Genomic DNA, 23,082 nt, shown 5'->3' with positions numbered 1-23,082 from the left:
AATTTTGTTGCAGTACAGATCTTCATGCGTCTATGCTACCACTAATTCTTTCTGTCGTCCGCTCAAAGATATATGGAATTTTGCAGTGTATTATTGGAAAATACAATACAGCGTAATGAATGGCATTGTAGGGTACATGTATGTGTATGTATAAGATTGTTTTCATTTTATTACATTTTCGCTTGTAACATCTAACCAAAATACGTTTATATTATTTATTGTTTTTGATGAAATAGCTTCACAGCATTTTTTTGTTTGATTTTTCTGTTTGATTTTGTTTTCAGAGCTAGGGATCAAGTTTAGGACTACGGCTACCATTGTGCTAAACTCCCACCCCCAGACATTATGGAGAATTCTTAAATGTTGTTTCTATACAGAGAATAATGCACACAACATTGGAGTTTTAGTCTACAAATATTGCAAAGCTTACAAAGTGACTTAGTGTGTCTGAAAATAATGCCTGCATTATTCTTTAAACCATATATCATATATATGTCCTTAAACAAACATTGTTTAAAATAATGTCCACAATTAAAGGATCAATAAACAGGTCTGAGAGTTGAAATTGGATAATAGCTTTCTCTGCCTAGCTAGAAGTCAAGATGATATTTTTGAGGAATTAGGGGATAGGCTAGTAGTTACTTCTCTAACAAGGTTGAAAATGAAGCCTATAAGATGTTGTAGACAGTTGACAATCCTTTCCATTCTCACAAACAGCGTAAGTTTTACCCATCCCAGTAAAACTCGGTTCATTGTCCCACCGTCTTCGAGAGTATTTGCTATTCTTATATGCTGTTTTTCAGACAATCCACTATTTAACTTAAGCTTTACCTTAATATATATGAACTTGAAACACAATGGTGTTTATTATCATATTTTTTCTAGAACAGAAAACATAAGTACTTGATTAAAATATTTTAAAATGCCCATGTACCACCTAAGATTAATTTGAATGAGATATATATATACATATGAAAATATATCAGCACTTTAAAACCTTAACAATATCAAAGTGGATTATTGGCTTTCTAAAACTGTACATCACTGTCCACTAAATAATCAAGCATATATTGGTTGTTTGGTTGACACCAAATGTTCAGAATAGTTTCTGGGTTTCTACTATAGTGATTGGAAATTTCTGTTCATTTATGTGTATACACACATACTCATGTATGTAGGCAGATCAGGTCACTCTCACAGTTGCTTGACACATAATAGTGTTGAGCTGCTTCATTGGAACATTTATTTGAAGGCTGTGGAAGCCATCATGAGTACAGTGCTTTATTTTACTCTTTTGAGCAGTAGTAAGGACAACAAATACCTAACAGTCTGGAACTTCTGGGTTATAAAGTCATTTGATTTCATTTATCTGTCAATATTAGTCTATGGTTTACAGTAACTCAAAACTACATACTGTAAAAAGAGAATTTAGTGCCATTCATATTCCTAGTGTCAGTAGTCTGCATATTCCTTGTAGAGAAGCTTTACAATTTCTTCTACATACATACCTATTTTCTCTGTCTGTGTCTGTGCCCCCCCCTCCAGGATTTCAATGGCTGACCTGGAACTCTGTGTAAATCAGGCTGACCTTAAATTCGCAGAGATCTGCCTGCTTGTCTACCTCCTGAGTGCTAAGATTGAAGGTGTGGTTCACCACACCTGGTAATATTCCTATTCCAATTCTCTTAGTGTCTAAATATTAAAGTTGCAGAAAAGCTATAGAAGGCACATACAAAATTCCTCTTCAGATACCACCTTAGAACTTGGATCTGGAAGATACAAGGGAATCATTACCTTGTTAAACGTTTTCATTTTGTTAATGAGAAAACTAAGGTCCACAGACTGAGGTCCAAACACAAGGACCTCATTTAGCATAGTAACTTTCTTTATAATGTTTATGGAGTTGTTAAAGTTCTAGATTTCATTCTTCTTGGAAGAAATTGTGATGCATTCAGAAGGCCATCATTTTCCCAATCTGTGTCTGTTTTCTCATATTGATTGGTTGTACTAATTAGTTTTATGTTAGCTTGACACAAGTTAGTTACTGGAGAGGAGCCTCAATTTAGATATCTCTATAAGATTTGGCTGTATGCAGGCCTATAGGGCAATCTCTTAGTTAGTGATTGATGTTGTACTGACCTACCCATTGTGGGTGGTGCCAGCCCGGGTGGTCCTGGTCTTTATAAGAAAGCAACCTGAGCAAGTCAGTAAGCAGCACCCCTTCCATGGCCTCTGCATCATCTCCAGCCTTTTTCCTTTGACGATGAACAAGCCAAATACATTCTTCTCTCTTCATCTGACTTTGATCAGGATGTTTCATCACAGGGATTGAAACCCTGACTAAGATATTGATTAAGTATATTAAGTTGACAGTAGCTTTTGCTAACATTCAAGATATTTCATCACTATCATTTAATATATCTTATATACCATGATTTATTGAATTGGGAAATTAATCTAATAAATCAGGAATTGTTTCCATTATAAATGGCAAGATACATTATACATAATAATTGTGATTTCTGTTCTTCCATTGGCTATTTATAGATTTAAACATCCTAAATTATTGATTTAAGGAAATTGCATGTGTTTATTAGTCATGTGTGTATATTTGTGGGTATGAACATTGCATGGCATGCATATGGACATCAGAGGATAGCTTCCCATGGTCAGTTCTGCCCCACTATGTGGATTCTAGGGGTCATATTCAGGTCCTCGGGGTTTGGGGCAAGCACCTTTACTCATTGAGCCATCTCATGAGTCCCCCCAAATTACTGATTCTTTTAACTTGCTATCATATCTAGTAATAGAGCAAGTGCTAAAAACTGATAACCAAGTGTAATAAAAGCACATTTTTATACCAGTACGTTATGAAAAATGCATGAGATGAATTTACTGGAAAGAATTAGCCAGGAAATGAGATTAAATTTCACAGGATGCCTATACAAGTACCCAAAACAGAATAGAGTGGCAAGGGCTGTAAAGACTACCTATGAAGTTAAAAATAGCTTCAAAGGAAGGACAGCTAATTCTGTTTATGTAATCGGTTTATATTGCTCTGCAGCTTGTTGGTAAAAGTAACTTTGAGTACTTAGAGAATATATCTTTATCCTTCTGTGTTCCAATTAAAAAAGTGTTACTGCTTTTTTTTTTGTTTTGTTTTTGGAAACTGGAGTCTTAGAGTGATTCTGGGGTCTTCTGGGTACACACAGTCGCAGAAAGGGAAATTAGCCACCACCATCCCTCAGAATGCTGCAATCACTGTCCCTCAGAAGGCTGCAATGTGCCATGACCAAGAAGATAAGCAATCATCTAAGAAGCATTGCCAGCTGGTAACTATTCTACTGTTCATGTCACCAGAGACTACACATCTCAAATCTGTTCCCTGTGTTTTCAGACCCACAGTGGCTCTGAAACCCGCACATTCTTTCCAGTCAAGTTAATTTATTCATCCATCCATAAACATTTATAGAATGCCTGCTTTGGGCCAGGCATGGCGCTAAGTGCCGCTGTGACGTCGTTCCCACTTCAACATCGAGCAGGGAAAATTCCTCATGAGTTATGAGAATCTGTTTGCAATTCTCCTGTGGGGTCCCCCGAGAATACTGGGAGATTAGAGGCCCCTCCAATGAACACAATATCCTGCCAGTCCCTGCCATGTGTGCCATTTGTCATTGACACGATGATAGTCATTTTACACTGTGGTTTCAACTCAGGAAACCAAGGAAACTACGTGGGGGATGGGCAGCGTTTTTCTCTATTGGACTCTCTTCCTCCTGGTGCTTGGTTTGAAGCGGCCTGAGGAAAGCTGTGCTTTTTCTTCATCGAGCAATCAATCCAGAACAATGCAGCTTCCATTCTCTGCGTGGAAAATACTAAAGGAGCATAAAGATAAAAAAAAAAAAGTTTATTTGGCTTTAATACTTGTGACTAGAAAGCCCAAAGAGCATGAATACAGAATCTGAAGAGGGCTATGCTACTGTGTGTGTGTGTGTTGTGTGTGTGTGTGTGTGTGTGTTGTGTGTGTGTAATATAAAAGTGAAGAGTTAGGGGAAGATTAGCTTGCTTTGATTTGTTTATTGATTGATTGATGATTTAATGTGGCACGTGTGTGGCTGGGAGTGTTTGTATGTGCACTGCATGTGTGAAGAAGCCTGTGGGGGTCCGGAGAGGGCATTAGATACTCTTGCAGTAGGAGTTACTGTTAGTTGTGAGCTTCCACGTCGGTGCTGAGACCCAAACCTGGGCTCTCTCTAAGAATACTAAGTACTTTTCACCATTGGGTCATCTCTCCAGCCCCTGCTCACCTCTTTTAAATAACCCACTTTCATAGAAACTAACCTACTTCTTGGAGATGCAATCCGTCCCATAAGATCAGCCAGCATTAGTCCTCTCTCGGGATGGTCATGATTGGTCACCTCCAACAAGGCACCTACTTGTAAAGGTCTTAAGCCCATTTCCATATTTTTAAATGAGGGACTATGCCCCATTTAAACCCATAATCTTCAACCCATAGCGCTGCTTCTAGCCTGTGCTTAGGTGCTACTGGGGCCGTGTATTCTGCTAGAGTTCTCTTCTCTTCCCAGAGTTAGTGAATACAAAAAAAAAAAAAAATCCTGATGCTTAGTACATGTATTCCATATCTGCCAAAATAGTCATGTTTACTCTGTTCAACTCCTTTCCTAGTTATTACATATTCCTTCTAGCTGGGGATGTAGCTTAGTGGTAGAGCAGTTGCCTAGCATGCAGAAGGCTTGGGCTCCATCCTCACACTGCAAACAACAATCAGTTCTTTCAGTAATACCCAGCCTCTAGGTATTGCCAATCTCTTCAGAGTACATTAATTTTCATCAAAGCATTCAACACGCACGCAGTCAGATAGGAACCATGGCCTATTTTCACTTTGTCTGCCAGAAAGGTGCTGACCCGGTTCGTCACTATTGTTTGAATCCTCACGAACAAACCCCAGCCCTAACATCTCAGGAAAGGACAAATATTGAGTCAAGGTCTGTGTGGTGACCTATTGCAGAAAGCACTGACCTTTGGAGGCGGTGAACTCCATATTGCTGAGCATCACTCTTCCCTTTCCAAGCTCATATACCACAATGACTTGGCTCCATCACAATTAATCTTGTGTGGCAATGCAGTGACAATGAGATGATTTCTCTAGAGAATCTATGCTAATACTATTAAAATGCTCTTACCATGTCAGAATGATTGCAGCGGAGCATGAGGGGACTGCGCTTATGTGATTATGATATTATAGTGATGGGCGATTACCATAGGAAACTACTAATTCAACCCTGCAGGGACTTGCATTATGAAGCCATTATAACATGAGATTATAATGACACAATAACTTGGATGCATATTCGTGATGTGGAAAACTAAAAGCTAATTGGAATGCAAGTACTATTTCCATTAAATTGTAATTAAACACTGAGAGCAATGCTTGTTTAAATTTGAGATGGAGGCATGCAATTCAGAAAGGAAAACTGTAGACTTTAAGAAAGAATGCATGTTGAGTATAAGCTTAAAAATGGTTAGAAGCCAATTTCAACCCTGCCTTTTAGTACTAACTGCATGGAGTGCCCCCCTCCTCCCTGAGAGCATCTCCAAGAACTGGGATCAAGAATCCAGTCTAAGTACTGGCTCCGGTTCCCATGCTGTCACTACCACCAACTCACATTCCCAAGTCTCTTGTGTCATTTCTTTTACGAACGTCATACTTTACTTTGCCAAGTAGAAGAGACTGAGGCAAATTATTTCTCACATAAAAATTACATACGTGCATATATATTCGTGTATATGAAATCAAAAGAAATCCATGTTTGCTTGTACTTATTTTTAAGTTCTGTGGATTGAAAACAGGATCTCAGGCATACCAGGTAGGTGACCTACCTCAAAGTGATCCATGTTTGAAACAGATAAGAACAAAGGAAAAAAGGAGTTTCTAAGAAGTTGCTTTTGAAAGAAAATCCCATCCCCAGAGTTGACCCCCACCTATCCTGGTGCTGGAGATGAAAACAGGGAGTTTTGCATGTTAGACATGCATTTTATCACAGACCTTCCCTCATAGCCCTATTTCCTATACCTAGTATACTCACCTTTGCTCATAATTTGCATTTACAACACTTTTATAATTATTGCTACTTCCCACTCTTTCTCTTTGCAGAATCAATTTCTTATCCAAGACAATCTAGTTGGTAAATTTTTGTTTGTCTTTTTTTTTTAAAGGTCAGCTCAGGCTAGACAATCTCGCACGTCACCTGGAAAGTCATATTTCACTATTAGCAAATGATTCTTGGCATGTGCTTCTGCTCTGTTACAGGGAGACGTGGCAGGTGGATTTCTTCGGGGTGTATCAGCGACAACCAAGGTACTTACTTAACACTGCCTCCTGCTTAGGAACTGTGGCTCCTATGAGGAGGCACTGACTTCTAAATTCGGTCTCAATCCATAATTGTTACGTGGCTTAGGTAAACACAAAACTGGATTATGGAAAAGTAGGAACATTTAGGAGCCACAGAGCCTCGTAGATCTGCAGCAGTGTTAGATTGCTCGGGTGTTACAGGGACACGGAGTTGCTCCTCTCTGCTCATTCCTAATTATGACTCCAAGTGGTTATTGCTTCTTGGTTTAAATATAGTGAGATGGGTTTTTGTTATTAAGCATCTAGTTTTGCATTTAGCTATGCTGTATGCTTTAGGGTTATTTTTATTATTGCTTCTTGCAACAACCAAATTAAGTAGGTGAATCTAAATTACTAAAGTCCTTGTTTTTGTAATTAGGAAAAGGGATACACTGCAATCCAGTGGCCACTTTGTGTCGCCCAAGAACAGTGCAAACTGAGATTAGATGTTGTAACAGTGTTTCTAAAATAATAAATTGTATGTTCTTGGAGTAGCACTTCTATATTAAAGAAGACCATGGGAACTCATTGTGATATTTATATGGCTTAATAAGCAATCATGAGGCTGAGAAGTTAAGAGACTCAGTTCTGGTTAGATTCCTGGACCTTTGAAAGAGAGAGGATTCAGTTTTCACCATCTGTAAAACAAAGACATGGAATTGAAGGACCCTTATAGTTCCTTTCATCTTAAAAGCTCTTGGGCACATAACATTTAACATTAATTGAAATTTAAACATTCTTCATTGTAAACACAACTTTTAAAATATTTTAATAAAAATATCCAATATTTTAGTGCTTTAAAATCATGATCTAAATTCAAAACCATACTGTGCTTGGATGGCATTTCAGCATCTGACATGTTTTGGCAGTAGATTTGTGATTTGACTTAAAATGACTTTTTATTCAAGAAACTGAGTAAAATGCTTAAAGTTACAGACATAAATCAAATCTCAAAAAAAGAGATTAAAATTATAGTCCTTGGGTATTTTGGCAATTTTGATAAACTGTATTTTAATCTGTAATTAAGGGAATTTTCTGCTTAATGAAGCTAAATAATTATGTCCAGTAATATTAATAAATAAATATATGATTTACAGGGTTTTAGGAGGCAAGTATAGAAATGCACAAGATAAAATAATTTGCTCAATAAACCTTTCTTTTAAAGGTGTGCGTGTGTTGTGTGTGTATGTTGTGTGTGTATGTGTGTGTGTTGCACATGCACACATGCAGGGAGACCAGAAGGGGGTGTTGGATCCCCTGAGCTGGGGTGAAGTTACAGGTGCTGGGTTTTCTTTAGGATCAGGATGCCTTCTGCTGGGCCATCTGTAATCCCTAGAAAACCCTAACTCTGGTTTCTCCTCCCTCCGCTTCTCCAAGATCCTTCCCACCTCCCTACCTACCCAACTCCATTTCTTTTCTTTCTCACTTTCTTTTTTTTTAATGTTTATTTATTATGTATACAATATTCTGTCTGTGTGTATGCCTGCAGGCCAGAAGAGGGCACCAGACCTCATTACAGATGGTTGTGAGCCACCATGTGGTTGCTGGGAATTGAACTCAGGACCTTTGGAAGAGCAGGCAATGCTCTTAACCGCTGAGCCATCTCTCCAGCCCTCTTTCTCACTTTCTTGATAAAACAAACACTGTAGTACATCAAATGCTCGTCTTTCCTCCAAATCCATTCCTGTATCAGGTGCCATGTTCTCTTAGGATAATCAGATTCTGCCACCTAATTTCTTTCCTGTGCAGTTAGTAGCATCCTTCTTGAAGCAAATCTTCCTTAAGCTTGTGGTTCCACAAATTCCCGGCCAGGTTTTGGGTTTTGCGTTCTCATTGTTGTGATAACTCAGTCACTCTTTAGGGTGCTGCATCCATTTGATGTCATAATGTTGCCATAAAGTTTTCATTGCTTGTATCTCTGTTTTTTTTAAGACCCTGATGTGTGGAAAAAAAATGTCACCAAAACAGTAACGTGTGTCTTCTTTTTGGACTGAGATCTTGATTTTCCCAGGAAGCCACAATTTTCTCCTGGGACACTAGAGGGATTTGGATTGAGTGAATGCTCTCAGTCTGATAAAGCAATTGGGGTTCTTAAGTTTCTTTACGAGAAATCGAATTGATTTATACAAGATTGTATATGATAGTGCACATAAGTTTGCTCTTCATAGACTGAATTAGGGCTTATACCAGTATAGCGAGGGAAGAAGTAAAAGGAAGGGCTTGTTCCATTTTCTAGTCTGCAATAATCCATTTTCTTGTTACTATAGCAAAACAACTGAAGCTGGAAGATTTGTAAATGGAATAAATCTACATAGCTTGTAGTTTGGGAGGTTCAGGAGCATGACAGCATATCCGATTGGGCATGAATGTCCATGATGGTCACATCATTATGGGTGACATGACACCATTCTAACAGGGAAAGATCCATAATCAGAGAGAAAGCCCAAGAGACTAGGAAGGGTCAGACTTACTTGGTGACATAACCATCATATAGAGATTAACCTGGATCCCAAGAGAACTCCTCACTTGGCCTTAAGGGCAGAATCCACAATAAGCCAATTCTGTCACTAGATTCCAACTCTTAAAATCCATACCACGCTTCACATTGCCATAGTAAGGACCAGGCTCCCAATCCTAGGGGTGTACATTTAAACCACAACCAAACCATGCCGTAGGGTTTTCAATATCTAGTCCTATAATCGGCACCATATCAACACCATAATCAATCCTACTCCTAACATAGCCCCCCTAACAACTAGAGAGTACCTACTCATCTCTCTGGAGCTGAAGTTAACAAGAGATAGAGAGAGGATAAGAACTACTCTAGACAGGGAAGTCACACAAGCTGCTTGTGCTGGTTAGTCCTGGTTGACAACTTGACTGGATTAAGTATTGCATAGGTGATTGGTAGAACACACTACTGGGGGTGTCTGTGAGGGTCTTCCTGGAGACAGTACGTCTTAAGTGCCTTGGCACAGTGAAGCAGATTAATTCCTTGTAGGATTCATAATGCAATGGTTACTAGAGGGTGGTGTGGTATAATGTAGGAAGGGAACTGAGTGAGACAGTAACTTGAAGTTATACGTTTGCCCTGCCTCCTCCAGCCCCCCCCCCACCATCATTGCAGTATGGTGAAGAGCCACTCTCTGCCACGTACTTCTACAGACTTGATGATCTACCCAAGCATACAGGACCAAGAAGCCATGAAGGGAGTTTTATGAAATCAGGAGGCAAAATGAATCTCCACTCCTGTATATTCTTTTCCATCTGGTATTTTGTTATAGGAAAAGGGGGTATTTAAGACCCTTCCCATAAGCAGTTACATGTCATGTACCACAACATGTTGGGATTCGTGTCCTCTGTTTCCCTTCCAAGAGCAAAATGATATATATTTTCTTTGGCACACATTTTAGGTCTTTTTTTTTTTAAATAAATGTTGGTCGACTCTGAAAAGACAAACCTCAGAGGTCATGGGTATGATACTATTTTTGAAGGTCTCCCAGGGGATGCTTCCAGAGGCCACAGCAGTGTCTTCTGCCTTCAGTGAAAATGGACTGTAGTTCCACACCCTTGTCTGAGAGCTCCATTCCCTCATTGCTGAAATGGGAGCAATAATAAGTGGATTTCATCTCAGAGCACATCCTGTGGTCTAGTCTTCCACTGCTGGGTCCTTTTCGATGACTCACCTCCGTCGCTTGCCTGCTTGTCCTGGACATTAGAAGACTTAATTAAAGTGTGCAGAGTGCCTTAAGGTCTTCAGGGAAACACCTGAAATTATTATTATTATAAATAACTATTTTGATGCTCAGTGATCTCTTGAAGGTAATGAAACTAGCTCTATAGAAAACTGGAGCTATAATACAGGGTTTTATGAAAATACATTCATTTGTACAGTGCTATATTAATGACTGGGTTTTAAGAATGCAGAGCTGAATTGCGGGGATCTTTCTGGTCTTTCTAAGTGATTTAACTCTTGTCATCACTAAGTGACATGTTTCAGAGATCCGCTAAGTATTCAAGTAATGCTGGTTTGAGTCAGCTTGCAAGGCTTAGCAGTTTGTTCTCATATGGTAATCTTTTTAACACGTTTCCATACTACAGGAAAAGAAGAGGGTTGCTCGTCCAAGTTGGCATGTTCCCTGAAATGTCCCTGAGGTACAAAGACAGATCCTTTCGTTTCTTTTCCTAACTCTTCACTCTTGAATTCCTCTCTCCAGTGTTTGGTCCATGCCCTGCACTGCCCATTCAGTTATCACTCAATGCAGGGCTCATCTTTGGGCCGTGCCCATGTGGCCTTGTGTTTCATAATGATCTAGTCATGCAGTCCGTGCATGAGGCCTTCCAGGGTGCTTGCAAGGCCTAATATGCCTTTTGTTTCCCATGCCAGGTTCCTTGTCCTTTTCCAGGAAGCCTTCTTGGTGTGTTTCATGTTGGCAACTGTTGCCCAAAAGGATGTCTGCCTTGCACCTTTTTCCTGGTGTCACCATGATCCATGATCTCATGAATATCTTGTCAACATGGAAACTAGCTGACCCTCTCATTGCTGTTCACCATGTGCTAGCACTGTGTCATGGTGCTGTGGCTTCCTAGTTTGTCACCTCTTCATCTTCATTTTCCTTAATATCGTCCACTGAATGTGGCAGATCCTTGGCAGACATCGATTACATTGAGTTGAAATGTATTCAGGTAAAAAATTGTGTGGCCCTGGAAATCTTGGCTTCCTCATGTTGTCTCCCTATATCTTCTGAACTTAGATGTCAATGTATCTGATATAAATTGTAGCATGATTTCCTGTCTTAAGACTAGCAATGATGGGTTCCAAGGCTATATGGCATCACAATACTAAAGACAGCATGTGCCTAAAATGCATTCCACTGCAACAGAACTGAAAGATGGAAAACACAAGACTAAATATTAGTTCTTTGGTTATTGAGTGCCTGTTAGCTGTCAGTCACAGTAATAGCTCAGCATTGGATAGCTCTGAGAGCAGAAATCGACTCTCGTACTTACTAGTAAGACCAGTTTCTCCCCTTCTTCAAGCATGCTGTGTTGGTTGTCACACAATTGTCCAGTTAGGAAGTAGCCAGGCTACCAGATAAAGAGGACAAGGGCTAGAAGAAGGCTGGCACCATCTCTAATGTGCCCTGCTCTGTCTCTTGGACCTTTTTCTGTATAACTACTTTGTTGTTGTTTTTGTTTTGTTTGTCTCTGTATTTTTTTTCCTTTTTACACCAAATAGGCTCAGCCTAACTGTCTAAAACCATGTAGCTGTCACTGGTTGCTTATTAAACTCTAAATTAGCTAAGCAGAGTAGCAAATCTCAAGCCTTTTAATCTCAACTTCAAATTAGAGGATGTGGGAAGAATTTATAGGAAGTAACTTTTAATACACAGTTGTGCAATTGAAGCTGTGCTTCAAGGAAGACTTTAAAAATTAAACTGCCTTAAAAAGATACTACCGTGGATGGTCTAGGCTCAATACGTTGAAAACCATGAACTGAGGGGAATTTGGGAGATGGCTCAGTCAGTAAAGGGCTTGCCATGCAAACATGAGGTCCCAAGTTCACACCCAAGCACCCACATAAAAAAGTCAGGCACGTAGCACAGACATGTAGTCACAGTACTGGAGATGTGGGGACAGACAGATCCCCAAGGCATACTTGCCAGCCAGTCTTGCCTAATCAGCGAGCCTCAGCTTCAGTGGGAGACCCAGTCTCAAAGACGAAGGTAAAGACATGATGGAGGAAGACCAGCAGCATCGGCCTCTGCCTCCGTATGCACGCGTGCACATACCCACCCCCGTCCACATCCTCACAAGAAACACAAGCCTCTGCCTTCAAATGCACGCTGCAATACCCACCCCCGTCCACACCCACACAAGAAACACAAGCCTCTGCCTCCAAATGCACGCGTGCACATACCCACCCCCATCCACATCCACACAAAAAACAAGCCTGAGTCACCGCTTCATTTTTCTCTCCGTAAAATCATCATGGTGGCCAGGCCCCGCTGCTGTGACTTTGCTTGGTGTTCGTGCTTTTCTGGTTTACAGTTGGCTTTCACTAACTTAGTTAGGAATCGGGATGAAGTCACTTACTGTTATTTTTAAGTGTACAAAAGTCATGTATCCCTATATAGTATTGTGTGGGGCACTGAAGAATGAGCTAGAAAGTGTGTTCACTGTCTTCCAAGAGCCTGGAGTGTGAAGATACAGGCAAATTGAAGAAACAAACCTGGTTTTCAAATCTGTCACCCAGAAACTGATGGAAAACATTTTCCTTGCTTTTAAATAATTTTTTACATTATGATTCAAGGAAATAATGTAATTCTCAACAAAAAGACTCTATTACCTGAGATTTCTCTATTGTTCGAGTTATATTAAATACTCATTCTAGAAAAAAGTATGATGTTTTATTAACAGCTTTTAACATCTGAGGACTATATATTTATGTTGGAGTTTTTGTTTATTTGGTGCTTTTGTTTTGTTTTGTCTTCTTTATTTTGAGATAGGGTATATTTGGTGCAGGTATAGCTCAGGCTGACTTGGAGCTGATTATGTTGCCCAAGCTGGTCTCAAACTCCAGACAGTCCCCCTTGCCTCACCTAAGTGTTAGGATTAGAAGCCATCACAGTCAGCTTACAACACCCTTTTTTCTGATCCTAAGTCTACATCTATTTATAATTTTCTTATTTGGGCTTTAATAAAATTTTCTTCCTTATGTTTCCTTAATGTAAGCCACTTCTAGACTACAGCTTGGTTATAGCAAAAGCATCTCAATACCAAGTGCTCCTGTGTGCAGGCACAGAAGAGAGCTGAGGACAGATAAGATATAGACATGCATGCAGAGGTCAAAGTACAATAGAGAAATAAAACAGAAGGACATTGTCGAGATGCTATCCTAGTACCTAAAACCAGCACACTACCCAGATTGCTTGAACAATGTGAAGAAATATCAAGAGAAGCTTTTGATTAGAAACAACGCCCAACCCCTGTTGTGAAGGTCAGGCAGGCTAACCAGGAAGGGTGACAGATATGAATGAGCTGAGTGTACAAATTGATTTGAAAGAGGGAGACAACCATTCAAAACATCGAACCAGGTGAGAATTTGTGAAGTCCAGAGGCAATCAGGCAGCTTAGGGAGTTTAGGGTTGGTGACCAGAGCATAGATATGGGCTGCAGGTGGGGAAACTATCAAGCTCTAGGTTAGGATTTATTTGGGGGCCTGGAGAGATGGATCAGTGGTTAAGAGAACTTGCTGTTCTTTCACGGGACCAGAGTTTTAACTGCCAGCAGCCATATTAAGCAATACAGCTGTCTTTAACTCTAGCAAGCTTGACAAGATGGGCCGCAAAGATGGGAAAGCCACCAAAAGCTCTCACCTTAGTCCATGCCTGATGTGAGGTGTAGATGGCTGCCACTAGGAGAGGTTTCCTACGGCAAGATAGGAGGAAAGGAGAAATTAAAACCAGTTACCTATGCATTCATAGATGCAGTATCAGAGGAAATGTAGACATGTAAACTGTTTGGGAACTAAATTTGATGTCCACGTAAGTACCAAGGGCTGCATTTGACACGGAGTGATCATTTGGGAAGGCTGCTATGATGGTCATCATAGGCTAACCTCTGGTTAACTATGAGCAAACTTTCTGTGAGCTACTCTTCAGATTTAATACCGCCATTCTTCAAAATAGGCCCTAATTCATCGGACCAGCCCTTTAGCAAATTTCTTAAATTTCTTTGGCCTCAGTTTCCTCCTGTCGCACCAACCCAGAAGCATTAGCAATGGTTAATTAAAGAGAAGAGAAGTAGTGGGCTCGTAAGGGTGCTTGACTCTTGGAAGGAACTCTGTAAACGTGGCAGAGAAGATGGAGAAGAGTCACCACTCCTGTCTCTTGGCATCTGTGTGAGGGTGGAAGCCCCTCTTGCGTTTCATCAAACCTCCCATTCTGTGTCTGCAATAGCACGTAGTAGATGATAAATATATCTTTATCAATTCTCCAACAACTGTCCCTTTATTATCTTTGTTTGCTTTTCTGCTGATCTACAAGGATTCCCCACCTTAGGCAAGATACTTTCTGTGGCCCTTGTCTTGACTTAAGATTTCTCTTGCTTGTTTTCTCTTTTTTATTTACACTTGATCTTTTCTAATAATTTTGTCTAAAAATGTCTCCTTGACAGCCCCATTTCTACTGTTAGGCCCACACAGGAGTGTATTCAAGTAGAATCTTGATTCCTGACTGAGTTGATTATGATATAAGAAAAAATAATATGAAAATTAAAAAATAGATTCAGAAAAGTGATGGTGGTCTGTATTAATTTGATTTGTATTTTGTATTTGTATTTGGTGGTTTGTATTTAATTGATTAAAGTGTAATAAACAAGTTAAAACTATTTTTTATCATCTGTCCTTTAGAAGAAAAAGATTCTCACAGTCTTGGATATTTTCCAAATTTGTGATCAGGCTCCAGAATTTCCACCCTGAGTCTCAGACTTTCATGTCAAGCTGATTCCAAGGTCAGTCCACTGAATACTCAGTGAAACCACTTGAGTTTAATCAGACTGACCCACAGCCACTGTAAAGGTGGGGATTTGGTGTGAAATATTGCATAAGAGACAATCCAGAACATCAGGCAAGAATGACTTGGAATCATTTATCACTGTCAGCCTTGGTGTTTACGTTGGCGGTTCAAATTTAATTTAATTTTTACGTGTGATGTTAGTATAGGTTTTGATCTTTTCCCATTCTATATTCTTTTACTGATTATAAATGTAAAAGATAAACATAAAAAGCTAGGGAAGTTTGTTGTTTTGAGATATATATGGACTATCTTTGTTTATTCAGCCAGCCTACAATCAACACAGTATTTCAGTATGTCTAGTTTTAAGTTCTCATGCAGATGTATATACTGGGCATGCATTTATCATAGTTTATGCGGTTTGTTTTGCACTTTCATATTACAGTATGATCATCTTTCTAAGTGATTCAGTAGTCTTTGAAAATGTGTACTGAGGAGATGTCTCAGTGATGACATTGCTGGCTGTACAAGCAAGAGGCTCAGAGTTCAGATCCCTAAGCCCTGTGTAAATGCTGGGTAGGCATGATGGATGGCCCACTTTTTAATTCTGGTCTCAGAAAACAAAAAGATGGAGCAAGTTAGTTAGTGAGACTAGCTATATCTGTGAGCTCTGGGTCTGACTGGGAGATCTTGTCTTACTAAATAAGGTAGAAGAGTAATAGTGAATGACTTGACCTTGAGCCTACACATGTCCATGCACATACATTACACGAGTGTGCACGTACACACTTGTGCCTACACATGCATACCCATGCACATACCACACCAAACACACACACACACAAACACACACACACACACACACACACACACGGAAAATATTGTTTGAAAATTTTTTCACTGATTATATAAAGCTCCATAGTATATATCACCATTCTCTTCTAAGGTATTTTTGTTGCTTTAAAAAGATACACTTATTTAATGTGTGCTTGAATATGTGTCTAATGTTCACACAGTGCCTAGAGAGGCAAAAAGAGGCTTAGAAGTTACAAGCAGTTGTGAGTCTCTATAGGCTGGAGCTGGGAAAGGAGCTGGGTCTTCTGCAAGAATCACCAGTGCACTTAACCACTACACCGTCTCCTCTGCTCCCAAGACCTTGGTGCTGTTCTAGGTAATGACAGAATAAAATCATTGTATGACAATGTTTTGCATGTGCCTAGACATCTCCTTAAACCAGATTCCTAACATCAGAGTAACACATTTCAGACCGCAATTTAGTAATATTGCCAAAGTGTTTTCAAAGCTGAGGAGCTTTCACTTCTGCCTCATTCAGAAAGAGGGACCGTGGCATTTCTGCCTTTGTTGTGGTGGTGTTTATCATCATAAACTACTCAATGAAACGGCAGATTTGTTGTGACTGTCACCCAAGGGGACTTTTCTGAAGGAACCCTGCAGCGTCAGCACTTCTGCCAACTCGTAAGGACTAAGTTACCATTTCCAATATACAGCTTTTCCCTGATGAGTGGAGCAAGATTCTACCATGGAAACCACTGGCAGTCATTTGGTGCTGCTGATGTAAGTTAGGGTCTTATAATGACAGACTTTTAAAAAACTTTGTTTTTTGTTTTTGTTTTTGAGAAACATTGTTGTTTAATGGTAAAGCTTGGCACACTCCAGCACCAGGACTGGCATGGAGTGGAAGCAGCAGGGACGGCTGGGTGACACCATGGAGCCTCACATGGCAAAGAGGATGAGGAAGGCGAGCATCAAACAGAAGAGCCCCATGGCCTTAGACAGGGCAAAGCCCAGAATGGCATAGGAGAAGAACTGTTGCTTGAGAGACGGGTTCCTGGCATAGCCAATAATCAAGCTACCAAACACTGTTCCGATGCCAGCCCCAGATCCAGCCACACCAACTGTGGCAGCCCCAGCACCAATAAACTTGGCAGCTGTGTCAATGTCCCAGGAAACAACACTGGTCTCGAATTCCCGTCTGGCCACCTGGAGAGGGGAGCTGCTGCTGGAAGGCTGTTGAACCTGTTTAGATGGGGCCTCTGGTCTACTCAAGAGGGAGGCCTGATGAGACCCCTGGTATAGGAGCAGATCAGAACTGGAGTAACGAGCAGTGCCTTGGTGGTCTGCATTTTTCAATCTCCCAGCTTTAGACCTTGGTCTCAGCGCTCCTTAAACAACTTTGTACATTACACAGTACATTATATTTATTTGTGTGTACATACATGCATCACAGTGCACAAGTGGAGTTCAGAGGACAGCGTTTAGAAATCTGCTATCTCCTATCTCATGAGCCCCAGAGATCAGCTGGAGGTCATGGGGCTTGGCAGCAAGTGGCTTTCCTTGCTGAGCCTTCTCAGTGATCTGTATCTTTATTCTTTAGAAATGTTCACACCAAACTGAAATGGCCTAGCCTTTCCTCCTGTCATGTTTTGTAGTCTTATCTGGTGGCGACAATCCCGAATAAATGCCCTACCTATCTGTCAATGGAACATTTGGACAGCTATTCGAAATAAAGAAGGGGATTTACATAATGTTGTGCCCCTCCTTGAAAGCTGTTTGTAATATAGCATGTCTCTTAAAACTACAACAATATTTTTATATGTTCATACTATTCAAAATTGTCTGTCCAGTCAGTGCAACCCCTTTCAAAATACACATGACTTTCTACATGGACTTAAAAAAAAGGCATCTCTAAAAAAAAAAAAAAGGCCGATTAACCAAAACAGTCCTGAACAAAAAGGACAAAGCAGGAGGCATTACACTGCTTGGTTTCATACAGTACAAAATCACAGTAATTACAGTGGCGTATACTCACATACAGCATACAGACAGACCACTGTGAGAGCCTGCCTGGAAGCCCATGCGTCCACAGCCAGCTGCTCTTCCTCAAGGCTGCTGAGAGTGTGCACTGGGGAAAGGAAAGTCTTCTGTAAACGCTGCTGTGAGAATCAGATGCCCATGTAGAGGAGTCAGAGTGGATCCCTCTCTCCCCTCATTCAAAGAGCACCCAGAAATGTAAGGCCTGAAATTAGGAAATACAGGAAAATTCTTCAGGGAATGAAATGGGAGGACATTTTTTTTTTATTACATCCCAAAAGCACAGAACAAATGCAAACATTTACGAGTGGGATGACATCATTTTCATAGCAAAGATAACTTATCAGCATAAGTAAGAGAAAGTTTTCCAAAAAGGAGAATGTATTTGAAAACTGTGTGTCTGATAGGAGTTGATACCCAGAATGTATAAGAAATTGAACATGGAAAAGATTTGATTGAAAGTGTGTGCTAGAACTCAACTGGCGTTTCTCAAAACGTGATGTGCATGTTGCTAATAGATACATGAAAAAATGTCTCCTAATTATTAATCATCAGGGAAATGCAAGTGAATTATAATAAAGTACTACCTCTCTCCAATGAGAATACCTATTATCAAAAAGACAGAACAAGAGCTGACAAGGATGGGGAAGAAAGGAGGCTCTTGTTTACTGATGGTGAAATAGAAATTAGTCAACCATGATAGAAAGCACACAAGTAGACCCAAGACTAGAATGAGCATTCATCTCACCATTGGGCACATATTCAATGGAAATGAAATCAAGATGTCAGAGACATATCAGCACCCCATCTTTATGGCAGCACTATTTGTAATAAATGAGATGTAGAAACAACCTAAGTGATCAATGGGTGAAGAAAAGTCATAAGTACACAGATGTATGTGGACATTCAGTAAAACTCACACACGCAAACCCAGAAGAATCAGAGTACTATCCAGGCATTGGAAGGAGCCAATCCCTGTCCTTTGTGTCAACAGAGGTGGAATCATTATGTTAAAGCCAAGAGCAAAGACAAACACCACTAGATCTCACTTGTATATAGGATATAAAGGAATTGATCTCGTGGAAGTTGAGATTAGAAGGGTGGTCACCATAGACTGGGGAGACTAAAGGGGAGGAGAGAGACAGGAAACACACTGATATTGAAGTCTAGGCAACAATGAGATGAGATCCAGAAGCTGTGGGTGCAATTGCATAGCAGTGTGATTGAGACAGCAGAATCTAATGTGTGTTTCAAAAGCTTGAAAAAACGGGATCTTGACATTTTCACCATAAAGAAACTAGAAAGTGTTACTGATTTAGATACTAGCCTGATTTAGATAGTATACAATGGACATATCTCTCAAACTGTTATATGCATTGATGTCTACATTTTATTTTTTTAATTTTAAACATATTATATGTATGTGGGTGTTTTGCCTGCATAGATGTATGTGAGCAACACGTGTACCTGGCACTCAGGAAGGTCAGAAGATGGCACCAACTCTCCTGGAAGTAGAGTTACAGATGCTCATGAGCAGTCTTACAGGTGCTAAGAACTGAACCCAGGTTCTCTGCAAGAATAGCGTGTTCTTAATTGCTGAAATATGTGTGCAGTCTCCATTTTTATTTTTAATGTAATTTGAGATAAAATTGAGTAAAACTGATATAACACAAGCAAAACTGTATGAAGCTAATCTTTTCCATCAATAGGAGGGCATAAGAATTGAATATCACAAATACTTATCAGAAAAATACCCCAACACCTTTTCACATCCAACATTCAATTAATCTTCTTTATTAGTAGGAAAAATTTATAATTATGACTTAATATGAGTAACATTTTTATTCTTCTGATTTGAAATATTTTTCAACTCTTTTGTTGATTTGCTTTGTTTTTTTCTTTTTTTGCAACAAGTTTTGCTGTGTAACCCAGGCTGTCCTCAGTCTCCCCAGAGCTAGAATTCTTGATATGTAGCTTGAGTAAACCTTTTGAAAATTTATTTATTCAGCATTGCCCTCAACATGTGTTATCTCTTGCAGAATGACATGCTGCCTGTCTCCATCCATGTGGTGTACAGGAATAAAGTATCACAGACTTTCTGTATTATATGACAGACATGCAGTCTCACATATGACCTCATAGTACTTAGAAGCCTAAAGTATAAAACAATCCTTGTGGATTTTTATCTTCTTTTTTTACATAAATTAACCCATTTATTTAGTTTTAGTTGGCTGTGCATTATTGAGTAGGCTTGGGTTTCAAACGGTAGCACTTCTACCTTCAGTCTTCTGATGGCAGACTTCACTGTGACGGCAGAAGTTGTGATTTTTATCTTCTTTGTGGACCATAAAAGGCCCGTCATCTTGTTCTGTCTCTACATGGTAACGGGGGCAACGGAGCTCGGAAATCAACTGGTCTCATTGCAGAGGCCTCTGCTTCCATGATCCCACAGCTTCTCCAAAGCTCATTATTTCATACCGCCATCTCTAGTGATGAGGATTCCATTTATCGATAGGGTCTGGGGAAAGATTCAAGGTTCAGTCCACGGTGATACCTTAAACCAGAGGCTTCAAACAATAGCCGCTTTATAATCTCCCCCAACTCTCTAGGAGTACCGTGCCCTACTGAGCTGAGCTGGCAGTCATTTGGGACCTCTGTGGAACAAAAACATTGAAGGTGGTCATCCAGCTTCCTGGTACCTCCACAGGGCTGAGTTCACAGGGACTGCATGGCTGGGAGCCTCCGCTTTCCACATACTCTCAGGACTGCTCCTTCACATGCAAGCATGAACTCCTCACGCTGTAGCTCCGTTGTTCCGCAAAGCCCAAAGGGAGCGGCTGCTTCGGAAGATTTTATCTCAGATTGCGGTCCCATTGGTCCATCACTTCGCCACATTGTTTTGGCTACAGTGGGTGGCAGGTGAGCTTGGGTTCATGGGCCTGGAGACCACACAGGAGTGGTGACGTCGGGAGGCATGCTCACTGAAGGCCATCTGTGAAGACTAACACACTGTATTACGTCCATTCATTTTAAACGGTGTTTCTAGTCGCAGTTCCTGGTGGCTAATGAGGACCTCCCGCGGCTTTAATCGCTTTGGTGGGCATTTCCAAAAACCTAATGAGCTCTGATGTCAATCGCAGTAGTCAATCTACTTTTAACAATCCCGGGTCTCAAGTGCAGGAATTCATTTATAAGCAAATTAGAGCCTCGCTTTGATTCATAAACTTCAACCCCCTATTGTTAGTTTTTAAAAAGAACAAGTTCAGGTCCATTTGGCTGTGGGTACTAAGCAAATATTTGGGAAATAATTCAAAGTTTGTAATAATTCCAAACATTTATACGGTGCTTTATAATTTGGATAGTGCTTTGGGGTATTCTCTTCCTTGTCTTTCCCTTTTGATCTTTGTGGTAGTTCAGGGGAATGGTGGAGTTGTCAAGTGAGGAAAATAGCTCATCAGAAACTGTTACGTTTTCCTCAGAGAAGAAACATCAGAGTCGGGCCCCATGTTCCTGGTGTTCTCTTAAATGTTGAAGGGCCTGAACCTGAAACCCATTTTCCTACACTGTGTGTGTGTGTGTGTGTGTGTGTGTGTGTGCGTGTGCATGTGTGTGTGTTCGTGCGTGTGCATGTGTGTGTGTGTGTGTACACGGGTAAATACATATATTTTAAGGTAGTCCCCTTAATGAATAAACTTTGAAACTTGAACTGCATTGGGAATTCATCTTTCCAACCCTTCATTTTACAGTTAGGAAAACAGATTCAGATTGGTCACGCTGCTAACCTAAAGTGATACCATTATTTAGTGGAACAGCTGAGAACGGCAGGCTCTGAGACTGGATCTTCTTCCAGCTTCATTTGTGCCCTTCAAGGATAGATTTCTAAGTAAAATTGTGGGAAGATGCTGGCCGTGATGGATAATTTCTGTAATCCTAGCACTCAGGACACCGAGACAGGAAGATACCCATGAGAAGCTTAGGCTTCATAATGAGTTTCAGGCAAGCCTGGGGTACTAGAATTCTGTCTTGGAAAACAAAAGAAAGAACAAGAAAAGAAGTAAGGAAGGAAGAAGGGAGAGGGAAAGAGAGAGAAAGAGAGAGAGAGCGAGAGAGAGAGAGAGAGAGAGAGATTAACACATTTCAGATATTAATTTGTGGTTTCCAGGAATTAAATATAAACACTTTAGTTCTCTATTGACTGAATACAGGTCAGAACTGTCTTTAATATTTGTTCAGATTATTTCAACTTCTGGGCAACAACCTCTTGCTGCAGAAGGCACCTCTATATATAAAAATCTGAGGGCTGAATTTAATGCAGATTTTTTTCTTTCCTTCTTTTGTGTATGTGTGTGTGCGTAGGGAAGCACAGCAAGGGCCTTCTGGCCTTCTGTGTGCAGCTCCCAGTATGAAATATGTTCCATGATGTAAATAAAGGTGTAACTGGCTTGTCTGGTAACTGGTGCATGCTTTGCTTTCAGGACTCCAGTTAGTACTGAAATCAAAGCATTTCCCCGAGTATTCTCCCAGCATCCATTGTGAGGCCTGTTTTTGAAGGAAGGGCATCAGTTGAGACTGCTAGGCCGTATGGACCGTTCCATCTCCCAGACTCTAGGATGTCACTGGTGCACATAACACTTCGTTTGACTTAAGTAAAGACACCACTTTCCTCCCCCTTGCCCCTCTCCTCTTCTATTGCTCTCCACGCCTCACTTCTCCCCTTTTCATTTTGTCTTCTTCATAAGAGGATGGCTTTAGTTATTTCACTACGCAGTGAGCTAACAGAAACAAGGCCGTTACCACAGTCTCCACAGACTGTGATTGGAAGAGTTGGCCCAGTGGCCTACTTTGATGATCCTAGGGCTAATTAGGCCCCAAGTCACATCCTCAGTCATGAACCCTGATATGCTTCCAGCTTTCGTAATATTTCTACATTGTCTGTCAACTTTTTCAGTCTAAAGGTTGCCAAAAGATAAGCTCGTGAGTGAAATCATTTGCACCCAGTTATTACATATGCGCTGTACTTTTGTCCCTGAACCATTTTGTTTCATGTGTCTCATAGGCTGAAGAATGTACTGACTTCCATTTACATCCTTGTGATAGCATCTCTTTACCTTCCCTGCCCCCCGCCTCCTGTACTGGACGTGATACCCAGGCCCCATTCTTCTGCATGTTAAGCAAGGGCTCTTCCATTGAGCTACCTCTCTAGCCCTTTTTGATTGTTAGTTTGAGACAGAGTCTCACTAAATAAGCTGGCCTCAAACTCATGCTGCAGTCCAGACAGGCCTTGAACTTAGGATCCTCTTGCCTCAGCCTCCTGAGTAGCTG

The 23,082-nt window shown here is 40.5% G+C and overlaps 1 protein-coding gene and 1 pseudogene across 1 annotated transcript in view; one reads left to right on the top strand and one right to left on the bottom strand.

The window, feature by feature from the left end:
* Nucleotides 1-11,012: 11,012 nt before the first annotated feature.
* The window catches only part of Pter (phosphotriesterase related), a 43,055-nt gene continuing 30,985 nt past the window's right edge, over nt 11,013-23,082 (top strand). Inside the window, exon 1 of the mRNA XM_038335521.2 lies at nt 11,013-11,098. Coding sequence (XP_038191449.1) covers nt 11,089-11,098 — 10 coding nt within the window. The 5' untranslated portion in view covers nt 11,013-11,088. The remainder of the gene's footprint in view (nt 11,099-23,082) is intronic.
* Nucleotides 16,663-17,072, bottom strand: LOC119818008 (annotated as a pseudogene).

This window comes from Arvicola amphibius, chromosome 6 (assembly GCF_903992535.2).
Source record: "Arvicola amphibius chromosome 6, mArvAmp1.2, whole genome shotgun sequence".
In the NCBI taxonomy this organism is placed as follows: Eukaryota; Metazoa; Chordata; class Mammalia; order Rodentia; family Cricetidae; genus Arvicola; species Arvicola amphibius.
The sequence above is the reverse complement of the archived record's forward strand: the minus strand, read 5'-3'. Positions and strand labels throughout refer to the sequence as shown.